The sequence below is a fragment of the Argopecten irradians genome, chromosome 6 (assembly GCF_041381155.1).
Source record: "Argopecten irradians isolate NY chromosome 6, Ai_NY, whole genome shotgun sequence".
NCBI classification, from domain to species: domain Eukaryota; kingdom Metazoa; phylum Mollusca; class Bivalvia; order Pectinida; family Pectinidae; genus Argopecten; species Argopecten irradians.
In genome coordinates this window covers 14,805,046-14,820,227 of record NC_091139.1, presented here as the reverse complement: position 1 = coordinate 14,820,227, position 15,182 = coordinate 14,805,046, and the positions used below count along the sequence as shown (strand labels likewise).

The 15,182-nt window shown below is 33.8% G+C and overlaps 1 protein-coding gene across 4 annotated transcripts in view; it reads right to left on the bottom strand.

Moving 5' to 3' along the window:
* The window catches only part of LOC138325096 (scavenger receptor cysteine-rich domain superfamily protein-like), a 56,033-nt gene that overhangs the window by 5,100 nt on the left and 35,751 nt on the right, over positions 1–15,182 (bottom strand). For 3 of the 4 annotated variants that reach the window (XM_069270509.1, XM_069270511.1, XM_069270510.1), the window contains exon 18: positions 149–415. In XM_069270509.1, coding sequence (XP_069126610.1) covers positions 149–415 — 267 coding nt within the window. Of the gene's footprint in view, positions 1–148; positions 416–7,108; positions 7,239–15,182 lie in introns of those variants that run through there. The other variant, XM_069270512.1, reaches the window with a different exon arrangement.

Genomic DNA, 15,182 nt, shown 5'->3' with positions numbered 1-15,182 from the left:
CATACCAAGCGTTTACATTAAATATTGTTAATATTGTGTAGAAATATGAGAAGTGATAAAAAATAAAACTGATTTCGCAACAAGTCTTATGTAGAAGATTGCTATAATTATTTGTAGGTTTTCCTCATGATTTCGTGAAGCGTCTTACATTGTGTATGTTTATAGATGACCTGTGACTCCTCGAGGATCGACACTGGGCTGTGTTCTAGGTAGCGGAAACCATGACAAGTTCCGGTGACTTTGCTGTACCCAAACATCAGGCAGTCCGAGTTATACATACAGACGGCAGCACAGTCGGTCTGCGATAATTTTCTGCCTGTTAACGTGTAGACAATGCCACCTGTTGTGTTGCTCCAATGATACTTCAGATCGATCTCCCAGTATGCAGACAACATCAGACATCGGCAGGCCATACCTGTAACATATCAACATAAATCAATTTTACATAAAAGTATGGTCTTACAACGATGTGTATTTCTCAGTTCAGCTACATGTTGTATTTCTTAAAAAACTTTGATAATTTGATTTTTTTTATCAAGAACTCAAGTCTATTAAGGTGGCAGTTTCTGCTCCTGCTTATCGCTCAACATTAAGGGAGTAGGACGACTGGTTCTCTTGTTGTCAGTATAGTGTGACTGGGTGGGATGTGATGCTTGGTGTCTTCGGCGGCATGCTTCAGTGATATAGCACTTTGACATTCCGTGCTGGATTCCCTGGGACAAGTGTTTTTTGACAATTTTAATATGATTCGCATGGTTCGGATGAACTTTGAATTTAAAGACACACTTATTAATATCACTCCTGTAATCAACGCAGTGAGTGGCAGAAGAGAATGTTTGAAGCGTGATTAATTGAGGATGACTTCCAAGTGCACTTTACAAACTAACAGTTTTTCTAACTAGTGAAATAGATATATCGTGATATAAATGACGTTAGTTTGTTAAGCTAAACAGTCTTGACAACATGGCTGGTCCTTTATTATTTTGTTTATATTTTAAGCTCTATTTGGTAACTCTAAAAGTGTATAATCTGCGACTAATGTCTGTAAAAATATTTGCAAAAACCCCAACAACAACAAAAACAACAACGGGGGTACATATTAAAAAAAATATGATATAAGTAAAGCCTTTGATAGAGTGTGGCATGATGGACTATTATATAAGTTAGAATCTTATGGTTTTAAAGGGAAATTATTAGGGTGGTTTGAAATTATCTTACTGATAGGAAGCAACGTGTTTTAGCTGAAGGCATTTTCTCTAACTTTAAAACTGTTAATGCTGGAGTCCCCCAGGGATCTGTCTTAGGCCCTTTTTTATTTTCTATTATATATTAACGACATACCTGATATTGTTACTAGTGATTGCAAATTGTTTGCAGATGACACTTCGATTAGTGAAGTAATTGATCATAACCAAATATATGCTGCCCATACACTTTCACAAAATATTTCGAATATAAGTACCTGGGCTCTGAAATGGGACATAAAGTTTAACCCCACTAAAACTGAATAATTGATATTTTCAAGGAAACGAAACGTCATTCATCCCGATATATACTTTGACAATAACACGGTTCATACACCTAGCACACATAGACCTTTAGGAGTTTTACTTTCTGACGATTGTAAATGGACTCACCATATAGATTATGTATACTAGAAAACAATTAAAAGGATAAATATTTTATGAACATTAAAAAAGAGTGTCACGTAAAACTCTTTTAAACATTTATAAATGTTATATTTTACCTATTTTAGAATATGCTGATGTTTTATGGGATAACTGTACTGAACAATGTAAACTTCTGCTAGAGTTTGTTCACTTAGAAGCCGCTAGGATTATAAAGGGATTGCGCAGAGGTACCTCCCATGATATACTTTAACTAGCTTGGGAATCTCTCTCTGATCGGCGTCAAAAGCACAAACTTATTCGTATGTTTAAGATTTTCAGTGGCTTCGCTCCACAGCATTTGATTGAAATTGTACAACCATTTTTATATCAGCCTGAAAATGAGAGATATACACTAAGGAAGACAAGATATTTTAATATTCCTATGTGCAGAACTGCCAGTTACTATACTAGGTTTTTTGCAAGTACATTTAGAGGATTTAATTCTTTCGCTTTAAACTTTGAACACTATCTTTTCATATGTCCATTATTTAATGAACAAAGATCATCACTCAGAACCAAAATTCATAACTCTAATATTCCCCACTTGCATTTTAACACAAAAACTCTACTGCATGACTGTGGCAATTGTGATAAAGAAAAAATACATATTTATTGCAATGTATATCAGAATATATATCCGAAACTAAAAGATTGTTTTAGATTTTTCTACTGTGATAGGTTGGGGAGATACACTAATAATAATATTCATTCATAATGTAATTTTAAATGTTAAAATATTTTTTTGATAATTGTACTATACCGAATTTGTTTGGAGATGGCTAATATAGGCTTTGTCTTTTGTCAAATCCATTTGCATATTATTTGCAATAACATTTGTTGAAATGAAATAGGCGAAAATAAAAAATGAGTATATGCATATTACTTTAGGCCAATAATTAATATTAATAATGATATTCATACTGGGCAAAGGCGATGAAGTTATAATAGCTTCGGCCTTATTATATTTTATAAGTATTTTCAACAATAAATAGGTTTAAATCAAATGAAATGTGTCTACTGTTGTTAGGCATACTATTCGGTAGTTCCGTTTGAATTCTGGCATTCATATTGATATCTCATAAAAAAGATAATTTGCTCTGTCGTGCAATGCTTAACGTAAAGTTTACCCCCCCCCCCCCAAAAAAAAAAAAAAAAAAAAAAAAAAAACATGAAAAAGAAAAGTCCAAAGTCCAAATAGTCTTATAGTGTATGGAATGGCCAGTCAATGACCACTATATATCAGGCAGTTTGTCTTGGTAAAAAGATAATTGCATAGGATTGTTAAATACATTATGATCAACTGTGGAACACATTCAAACAGTACAAAGGGGATTGACATACAATTAAAAACACGTCCCATACGTTCAACATTGTTGAGGAGTAACTCTGAAAGAAAAGCCTCTACTTATAGCTTTTGTATTTCAAGTTGGATCAAATTGTTTCATTTTCGTGATTACCACTGACAATAATTCAGTATTATCAATAATGTAAGGTAAAGTAATTTACACTTCACAAATCATGTCTAGTACTTGGGGTTCCAGTGTTGTCAGAGCAAGTTTCTTTTATAATTACCACTTTTCAAAGTTTTTTTTTCTTCAGATTGTTAATTTCCGCGGAGACTTAATTAAGCATATTGGACATGATCCACAAATTCCCCGCAATTTTATGTCGCGAGTTTCGTGTTCTGACTTAATGAGAATTACTTGTTTGTATTATCTTATAAAATTGCGGAGATTTATATTCGCAATTTAAATTTGATCACGAATTTTGCGAAAACAAATTACGCGCGACATTAAGACGGTTTCTTAATGGTTAAGACAGTTTTCAATATAGCCCACCGTTGAAAATAAGCCTGTGATTCCATTGATACAATAAGTTTTGGCTTGTTATTGATATCTTATGGTATGATGGTATTCTGAATCTAACTTTAAATTTCAGTATGACGTTAGAAAGTAAGTTTTAAAACAGCCAGCAATGCAGAAGCTTTACAATACGTACAAAATAGACTACTCACCGATCAAGAGGAACACATAAACAAATAGTGAACTGAACAGGCGTGTATCCATATCAACATCAGTATCACCATATGATTAAACATGTGTGCAAAAGTCTTGAAAGAACTGGTAAATGGGTGCTACTTCATCGGTACGTCTACATGGGATTCCGACTTGTTCTGGGTAACAATATAGCTATACATGACTAAGATTACTGTGACGCATTGTGCTTAACATATCTATGAAGTATTCTAGATATGTGGCGCATTGACTATCTATCTGTTTCATCAGTGTTATATTGCCATGACTACTCCAAGTTTAATACGGTTTTTATCTTTTTACACAACGACAAACATATGTGCATTGATAATAAATTATTGATCATTGCTTTTAGTGCATGATACATATCAAGTAAGCATTGTCATTTCCTCATAGGTGTTAAATTATAGGTTCATGTGCACATCACAATTGAAGTAGAATTCCAATAACCGCACTTATCTTCCAATGATGATAATTTCAAAACACTAAGCCGCCAGTTCGGTTTTTAGGAGCATTCGTTGATTCTTTGCACACGTCAGAAAACAATATCATTTATCAACGATGGCTAGAGGTAATCGTGATGAAGCTGATCTTAATATAGAGGAAGCCAGTGCTACTTGGGACAGGAACACTCTAAAGAATTAATAGGTTGAGAATTCTAAAATAGCTATGGTTATGTAATGACGTGCCAGCTGGGTTGCTGGTAGAGAATATAAGACTCTAATATATGTATACATGTAGGATATGGATATTCCACCCGAGGAGTCATAAAATGTGAAGGGGTATTACCAGAATACACATTCATGATGAGTGTGTATTGTGATAATAACCATTCACAAAGACAATATATTATTTCCAGTTTTATAAAAGAATATTTTCGCAGTTATAAATATGTTTACTTTATGTTTCACCATCCTACCCATTTTGTTCTAAAATAACATTCTCCTTTCTTCTTCTTCTTCTTCTTCTTCTTCTTCTTCTTCTTCTTGTGTGTGAATGGAAGTTTTGAAAATTAGAAAGTACTCTGTGGGAATGAAAGTGCAAAGTGATATGTGAATGTAAGTGTATGGATGAATAAAATTAGATATTTAATAAGTAAGAAAGTGCGATATATTAATGTAAATGCAAGGATAGATAAAGTGTTATACTTGAAAAATAAGAAAGTGCTGTTGGTATGTGAATGCAAGTGTAATGACCTGGGAAAAAATCTAAGCGAGATAGAGAGTATTTTGTGTATGTATATTGATAATCTACAGCAAAAGAAAGTGTTATTCATGAGTGAAAGGGTACATGTATGATTACACATGTGAGAAAGAGTAAATATATATGAAATATTGTATGATGATCATTGATCACATTTATCTTGTGTACATTACATGTATTGATGAAAAAAATTGAGTAAAATGTAAATTATAAAAAGGTGTATAGCTTGTTTCGCAATCGGTTTGAAATAAATCAAGTTTATATTCATAATAGTTTGAGTTTGTATTCGTTAGTAAAATAATTTCAAAAGTGTTTAAGGTTCATACAAATACATGCAAATATATCAATAGCATATTTTAAATTTCAAACAAATGTTAGATTCCCTCCGTAATCTATGCTAACAGTGAAGATTCATGTAACCGCGTTATGAAAATAAAAATTTGATATATTTAATTGATATAATTAATTTGTTAGTGTAAAGATTATAGTAATAAAGGTAAGGTTATAACTTTTATCATATGACTTCCGTGTTTTACCATTTATTAGGTATTACAGCGCATTGGTATTTGACCGACTCTTGTTTAGTGATACGGTCAAAATCTCAAGTCGTCACAAGCTCGAAAAAAAAAATGAAAAAAAAACTAAACGATTCTCATGAATCTAATATGAAGGGAAACCCATGACAAATCCTCTATTTCTGACTTTACAAAATTATCAATATTGTTTTACAATCACATTAAAACAAATAAAAGCCGTTTCAGATATTCCAGATACCAACATTTCTTTTCATTTTATTCAACACGACAAAATGCCGTTCCGTAGTTTTGTATAATCATAAATGTGGCAATATCAATCAATATATACTTTTTATTTGCTTCCTCATTAAACATGCTGCAATTGATGTCATGTCCATATCGCATGACTGCCTATTTTAGGGTATGAATTAAACAAGGAAGAAATCCCAAAAGTCTAGACAAAATAGAAAATATTAATAAACAAAGAAATGATCTATATACACACACACATACATATATCACGTTATTCTTTATTTTCAATTTTTGATTTGGAAAGGTAGTGAGCCTTTAATCATGCAGAAATTATAATAGATAGCAAGATGATCTAGAACTTTTGAAAAGAGATAAGAAAAATTAAATTTGAAATAATTTAGGTGGGGATCGACCACTCCAAACCGAAAGTAGCCGACATCCAATCAGAGTTGATAAAATACTATAATTACTGTACATGAATGCGTTATCAACACTGATATTGCTGTCTATATCTATTTTACCTAATTATAGATTTAGAAAATCATATCAATATCTGCGACCGATTTTCAGTTAACTTTTTGCAGCTAGTTACGTATAGCGGGACTTTAAAGATGCTCCGCCGCCGACAGACCATAAATGATATTCATCAATTTAACAATAATTGGTGTCTTATCGTGTATATATATGTCTATTTAACACAAAAAATAACAATAAATAATTTATTTTCCTTTGGTGCATGCGCAATCAGTACATCATTCCATATATGATATAGTGCCCAGGAATTTTTTCGGGATGCAGTTAATTATTTTTCATATTTTTAACTTGAAGTAAAATTAGAAGCTCAAACTTTTCAAAGGTTGTAATGGTGCAAAGTAAGTAACTTTTGTAACTGAAGAAAAATGCTAAATCGTCTGATCCTGTTTTTGATAGTGAAAAAATAACATTTGTCAGCGGTGGAGCATCTTTAACTCAACAAAGAACAAAGTGGATCTAAATCGATATAGTCTTCCATTCTTGACCCGTCTGTTCATGGAAATTATAGAAATACCAGCAAGTATTTTCTTCATGATATAATTACTATATGCATTATAATACCATTCATACTATAAGTCGGCTTATAGCAATTTCTGCGCTAATATGAAGCTTATGGTGTATATGAGCTTCCATTGAAAGTAACAGTATATACAGCTTTTATTTGGATATACACAGTTGTTGTACCACTTTAATTTGTTGTTTACTAGAAAATGTGGTCATATTGTAAGATAAAAAGATTGAATCCTTTATGATAAATGCAGATCAATTCAATATGGATTAAATCTAGTTTAGTTTAATTTTATGTCAGAATGTTATTGTTCGACACTTTCAATAAAATAACCATGCTTTGATCTCTTGATATTTATTTAGCAATCAAACTTGTGAGGAAATACCTCGCTTGGTTGTTCTTGAACAGCATACCACACCGACTTTCCTACTCTAATAATCAGAATAGATGGTCGGATATATAAGACTCTAATTCATATATACCCGGATCATGTCCCCTTTGAGGATTCTTGGAGCCTTCACATCTGTAATTACAAAGGTAAACGTATTGTCCTGTCCGTCCATTTCGATATCAACACAGCTACACTCGCACTTTCAATGCGATAAAAATTATTTTACATATTAATAACTATGTATGTATACAATGTTTGGATACTCATCAAAAGTTAATTATCGAACCAGCTAGTCTTTATCAAATATAGACTAAATCAGAGGCACGCAGTCGTCTTACTCTGTACGCAAAGGGAGACAGAGAATGCCTCGACGATACCACGCAATGTTGGCTACTGCTACTAGAACTGCCACAAGATCATGAAACCGTCTTGATTAAAAAACAGTCTTAAGTTTGGACGTACCAATCACAATTGGCATTACAAAAAGTTACGTCATTAATGATTAAAGTTTAAACATAAGTCAAAGATTGTTGTATGATTCTGGAACCTGATTCTGGTATGCAACACATCGTCTCACCCATCCTTGATATTCCAGGGGTTACTATATCACTATCATGTATCCATACCTGAAATATGTCATAGCAAAAATAAAGGTAGGTACATGTACTTTTTATGTACTGATGAATTGAATAACGGTACCCTGTGATTGACAACGTAGCTTACAAGCTGGGCTCCGTTTTCTATATAATCTTCAATAACAAACTGTATAGCGAGGCCTTTGACTGTTTTTTCTCTTGAAAATCCTTCAGATTTACAATGGCAATATAAGGGGCAGGTGTCGCTCTCTATGTAATATTCAAAGGAAGACTGTCTCTCTTGAAATACTTTCAGTTTTATTATCGCATTGCATGGGTTGATTTTACGATAGTGATAGTAACCCCTAAAATATCGAGGATGCGTCTCGCTTAGACGAATCCATACGCAAAGCATTGATATGCTTCAGACCTCATCAACCAGCATTTTTTTAACTTAACCATTACTCGCCAATCAATACAAGTAATGCATATCAATGTTTAACAAAATATCTTGAAAGCACAGTCGTTCATAAAACACACGGAATCCAATTCTTGTCGAAAGGGTATCCTCCCATATTTAACACACACATATCTTCCGTTCAAATAATAAGTGTTCAATCAAAATGTATAATCATGTCAAACTTCATCACAATTTGCAATTATTTTCACTTGAATAGAATCAGCACTCCAATGTATTTCTACAGTGCAAGAAATCTGCTTCTCTTTAAGCGCTCAGCATAAAGAAAGTTTGACAACTGGTCTATCCGTTGGTTGAGTATTAAAGTGACCGGATTGGGAGTGCTTGTTCTGTGTCTCTCTGGCGGCATGCTTCGGTGAGATAGAACTATAAAATGGCCAAGAGTTTCACTATTGCAATGACATAATGGTATTATACCGCAGCCTCCCAAACCATAAATACATCTACACACGTAATGCATGACCCTCCTTAAATGTCCTCATGACAATAAGACTAATAAAACAATCAAATCAAACCTATTCTAGATAACAATGACCGACTCTAATTTCTACCCCATCGAATAAAGATATTTGCACTTCTGGTGAGGGAAAGATTTCTCTGTCTTACCCAGGGCAAGACAGTCTGCACGCGCAGAACATATTCGCGTGATAAACTGGAAGTTGAAAAACGTCATATGCAAATAAAAAATTAACCTGTGCAGTCCATTTGGACAATAAATATCACATTCGTGTTTCACGCGCGTGCTGAATTTTGACCTAATGATTATCGCAATCGGAATTCCACCTATCGTCACATATTTTCGTTGAGGTTTACCAGGTAAAAAGACTTATTTAACTGGTTTTCATAAATATTAGTTAGTATGTCTCAGTGTTGTTTGGCACAGTGCAACAAGTTTAACAAAGTTTTTGACGAAGTAAAATAGAAATCTACAACTTGATATATTGATTATTCATGGGATTTTTTAATTGCGTATTTGTAGTTTTTATCATTTTTGGGAAAATTACAGCGGCAGAAAAATAACCATTCCCTACCTAGAGACTAGGACAGGGAAATCTCTACCCTTGGAGGAGATTCACGACAGTATAACCCTCGACAAACCTCGGGTTAGACACTCGTGAATCTCCTCCTCGAGTATAGATTTCTCTGTTCTACCCTCAAGATAGAGAAATATCCTATTACTCCATGGGTTACTGTTGTTATCTTGATTTGATTTTTTACAAGCCTTTTACCGAAATATACAATGGCTTGTTATCTTTGGTGCAATTTTCGTGAATTAAGTTATGTAATATTGTCATTCATACAGATATATCCCCTTTTTGCAGATGGATGTGCAACGAATTATAAACGTCCGTAGCGTCCATATCCTATTAATCATTGGATATTCGGGCACCAATGTCGTGTAAAAAGACTTGTTTATGTGTAAATTGTAGGATTATCGATGATATCAAGGCCATTCACTTGTCAAAGCTTGAATGGATAATGTATAACATTTTCTGCCATTTAAACTAGGATGTAAACACGCGATGTCATGATTGTCTGCTTCTTTTCAGACGTGTTTGATGTTTGTTTTTGCCTCATATCTATGCATACGTGTCGTTTTATGTAAGCATCAACGTTGTCTGCGAGAGATAAGTGCATGGAAAAAAATGATGTCGACAATAAATCATTCTTTGATAAGATATTGTGATTTGTCTGTTTCTGTGTTTAACAGAGAGTGTCGAGACTGTGATCTGTGTTTGGGGACGTGCATTTGAATGACACTGAAATACTGCTAAATGGAAAATGATTACACATGGAGAGAATTAAAAAAATATGTCTGAATAACTAAAAAAAGCCCAAAAAATTCAGTCATAAATACATACAGAATAGACAGTCTTTGAGTCACCTTGCTACAGATGTAAATATAATTAATTAATCATGGTAAATATAATTAATTAATCAAACAACACGCTGACTAGTTTTACGGTACGTAAGCGTAACAAAATCCAAAGCATAACAATGAGGATTGAAGATTCAAGTATGCTGTATCAGGCTTAGATGAAATAATTTGTTTATGGAAACATTGACCTCTTCGTCCCTTTCTCTGTTGGTAAAAATGTGAATATGATATTCAGGTGTGGTCTGGACGGACAACACAAAAACACGTGATGCCATATTTGATTAATAAATGGACGTGTGTAATATAATTCAGGTTCCTTGACAGAGGGATGATCCACGCTAATTAAGAAAATTCAACCTTTTCACACACATTTATATTTACCTATAATCAATGCAAATAGGTACACAAAAACATGCTCTATGGATGTTGCCATGTTTCTATCGACGAATAACCATCATTAGATACAGTGTTCATCCACGAAATGCATTGAAGTCTATAATATTACGCTAACAATAAGAAGAATAATGAACCTAAAGATGCATTTCTAGAAATCTACCTATGGGTAGTTCATAAAAAGGTTAATGGTTGGGAGCCTGTTGGCTGGATATTAAGGTAGAGTCAGCTCTACAAGTTTCACGTGTAGGTTGGGCAATGTATGTTAATGTAAAATATATGAAAAAATTCAGTCAGTGGAGAAAATCGATATTACAATTTTATGAAAATTTTGGTAATTTTTGGTGCGGAATTCAACACACAAGATGTGTGAAAATACATGTTGATGTAAAATGTATTAAGAAATTTAAAAAACAAAACATCTTCCAAATCTGTTTTTGTCAGGGGAGATAATCGATAATGTAATTTTTAGAATTTTTTGTCAATTTTTGGTGCGAATTCAACGCACAATATCTGATATGAAATAATATCACCAAACCACCACCACCACACACACACCCGAAAGTTTAATAAGAAGGTAGGAAAGTAGATCTTTTAAATGTTTTATGCACAGATGTGAGATGCCCTTTTTCAATAAAGAACAAGACTTTCAAATTGGATTTAACCTGAACAGTAGTAAACGCTAACATTGTCGTCTATGGAGACTTATTTGGTTCTGCAATTTCTGCAGCAGCGCGTCAATAGGTTGATGATTAAAGCGAATGTATCATATGGCGTTGTCACATGGAAGGTTATAAAATCATGAACAAGTTCTGACAGTGGCCTTGGTTTTACAACCTGATACCGCTTTAAATATCTTCCATTGTCCTTACAAGTTTTTTAATGGTACAGTTACAGGACAACTTTAATGAATAATTTTTTTTAAATTATGTGTTTTTGTATTAGATCATGACTTCATACGTGATTTTACTCTCGAAACCAAAGCTGAAATGTGACCTAAAATGTATAGATCATCCATATAACCGCACATTGGAGCGAGCTTCATAAATCAATCTTGTTTTTAGACGAGAACTGAAACAGTCTTGTCATTTCCTCCCTTTCTCTGACCATTTTAATTTGTCTGTGCCAATTTCGGATTGTCTTTCAAATCAGACATGTACAGGTTCTAAAGTTTATTATCATGAATATCAATTTTCTACAGCTTGTGGAATGTTTTACACAGCACTATGTCGTATTTGACATTCTTTAATACATTCAGTTTTGTCTTTTTTACGTAAATAACCTTGGCTCCATTTCCAAACAGTATGTCTATGTGACAAATGTATTGTTCTGTTACTCATATTTGTTTTTAAATATTCACATTCTCAAAATCTGATCAATTGTCTGCATCACATCAGGATGCATAATACTAAATAGTAAACACGAATAAAAAAATAACAATACAGTTGTAATTCACAGATATTAGTTACAGTTTAAATCAATATGGACCCACCAGGGTGTCCAGAGATGGGGCCGCGGTGGCCGAGTGGTTAAGATGTCCCGACATATTACCACAAGCCCTCCACCTCTGGGAAGCGGGTTCGAATCCCATGTGGGGCAGTTGCCAGGTACTGACCGCTGGTCGGTGGTTTTTCTCCGGGTACTCCAGCTTTCCTCCACCAACAAACCTGGCACGTCCTTACATGACCCTGGCTGTTAACAGGACGTAAAAATAAACAAACCAAACCAAAGTGTCCAGAGATCATTTGTAGACGTTTTAGATGTCTATATCAAAAATCGGTAACATTGGCATTCTACATAGTACTACGATTTTTAATATAGACCTCTAAAACGTCTAAAAATTATCTATAGAAAATCTGATAGGTCCATATTGAAATAAACTGTAACTAATTTTTAAATCCCTGTGATCTAATTTGCTTACTAGAAGTTTTTTCTCATTGTTATTTTAGACTCTGCCATCGATATTTTGGTACAGATACATATTCCAGCAAGATCACCTCAATGCATTGCCCCAAGAAATCGACCAAACCAAAATTATATCCTTAAATAAATATTTTACAATTTATCTTTCGCAAGCTAATAAATGTTTCGCGATTTAAGATTTGAAAAAAAATAGGGAAATTATAGAACAGGATCGTACAGTATCTCGTCGACATTAGAACGGAGACTTATTTTACAGTATCAAGCAGAGCCCGCTGAGAACATTATTTGTAATAGTTGACTTCAAGAGTTTCTGTCCAGTTACTCTCCATTCAATTCAGAGTACTTACATTTGCATTGGTCTGTACAAAGTGTTAAGGCATCTGGCATTTTACTTTCGACGTCTGAATTACTACTTTGGGACCATTATCGGAATAAGAAGAAAAGATGTCTAAACTGTCGATCAAGCGACGAGTTATGATTTTAATTTATAACGAAAAGGGAGAAAGATCTTACGGTTTCATAACATGAGAAATTGTTTCTTTTCATCATACGTACAGTGAATAATTAATTTACGCAGCGGCGACAACTTTAATATATGTAATCACCATCCAGTAATATTCGTTTTTAATTTCGTATTTATAGTGTCGTACAAACTCACTATAATTACTACTTATACTTTTTATCAATTCTCCTCGATGTTCCAATGTAAAGGGCAACCATTCCCCACTTATTTTTAGATTTCCGAAAAGCAGAATATAATTGGAAAATGATACGCAAATTCATCTGGACAGTTATTACGATTTCTAGTACATTTTGAATGCATTGATGTAACTTAATTGTCGGCCCAGACTAGCCTTGCCAAGGTTTAAATTAAGTCATCGAACATCCAACATTTACGAGCATTTAAATACCCCTAACTTGTATAGAGGTTTCTGTTCGCCCCAGACAGATGTACATAAAACACTGTAGCTGTACTTATATCTGACAGCTTTAAAGACATAAAATATCGAGCTCGGCTATTGTGAAGCCCCTGACAAGCTGTACAAAAGGCAATGCCGCAGTCAGCGATTCGGGGTGTTTATCGGAATTGGCAGTGTAAATATATATTAACCGGGTCGTGAATTCACATATAATTATAGACATTATCAACAATTGATCAATATGTGTATTAAAAACAATCAATTCGTCCATTCAATTTAGGAATGCTATCTCGCCTGTTCGGGTTAGAGGATATTCCCCGCTGTTAATTCGCCATATTGCTGTTTGGTTTTGTTTGTATAGTAAACATTTATACGCCGTATTCCACTTTATATACGTATAAACAAGCCTCTTTTATTTTATATGCAAACATCAATGGCCACTAGCTATGATACATGTATCGTGCAGTTAAAAGTCCTCAAACTAGTTACAAATAGTGAAATTGGTATTTCTGTTGAACCATCTATAATTTGTTTTTGTCCACAAAACGAAATCCATACTGTTTATTTAAAAAAAATAGCTGATAAGTCACACTGGGTTTTGGGCATGTGCACTGATCGTTATATTGGACGACGACTGGTTTTCTTTTGATATCCGCCGGCGCAGCCTTTGATGTAGGCCTAGCTAGCGGGTGCCAGGCTTACCATTTCATGAGCTGTCGGGGTTTTTTTTAAACAAAAATGTAAGGCATTCTTCTAAATCTTCCTGTCCTAAAAGCAAGTGCTAAACGTTGTGAAATTGAATTAAGGTAGACCGTCCTTTCTGGTTTCCTCTCATAGATTTCGTTCATTTTTTGATATTTTGATTTTTAGTATACCCTGATCACAAAATCCGTATAAAAGTCATATGTCACCGGGTTAACTTTTCTTCCAGGGTTGCTTAAAGATATGTACAAATGACTTAATAATACGGATTTTAAGGATTTTTAAATAAATGATATTTCCTCCCTGTAGCATCCCTTAACATATAAATAATATGCCTGTAACATGTTCATACCTTCAGTAGGTGATAGAGAATTCATTGCTATATCCAATAAGCTGGGTTTTCCACAATAAAACGAAATATCGTTATTTTAAAATTAAGTTAGGACCCAATTTAAGTGAAAAATTTCATAAAAATAGTCATGTTTTCTTTTCTTCTGAAAAAATGATCTCAAGAAAAATCGATTTTTTAGAATTTCCATGAAGATTGCCTTATTTGCAATACGAAAAGCTAAATTAAATAAAAAGTATACCTCACCGCATTATTTTTCAAATTATGACCGATTTGCTTTCTAATACCCCTTATATTTTGGCCTGAAAATGTTAAAAAATAGGCGAATACGTAGCACTTTTCAACGTTTTGTGTTATTCATTTACCCTTGTTAGTCTTTACCGATTGGCACACCTTTAGATTGATACACTTCAAGTTAACACTGGAAAACGTTCTAGACGAAATACTAGCTCGAATGCCGATTTCAGAAGCGGGTTGTAATAGATGGGTACGGGGAAATAAAATACGTTTGCCGGGATTCGGATAGCGACGTAACAAACGTATGACGTCACAGAAGGGACGGTCTACGTTAACTTTACATTGATGTTTCGTTTGACTCGATAAGACAAGTATTTGTTGGGGGAAATGGTTTTTATTCCCGGTTCATAGGCGTCTCGCATGGTGTTTAGTAGTGTAAAAACACAGTGACGAATCCTTCTCACTTATAAATCCTTGATGTACATGTAGCTCTTTGGTCGAATATTGACTACAAACAAGAAAATAATTCTGAAAATTCATGCAAATTTGTTTCGTCGTCGTTGAGAAAATTGGAGTTAGTAATTTGATTGGTCAATTTGAAAAGACATCAAACGTGATCC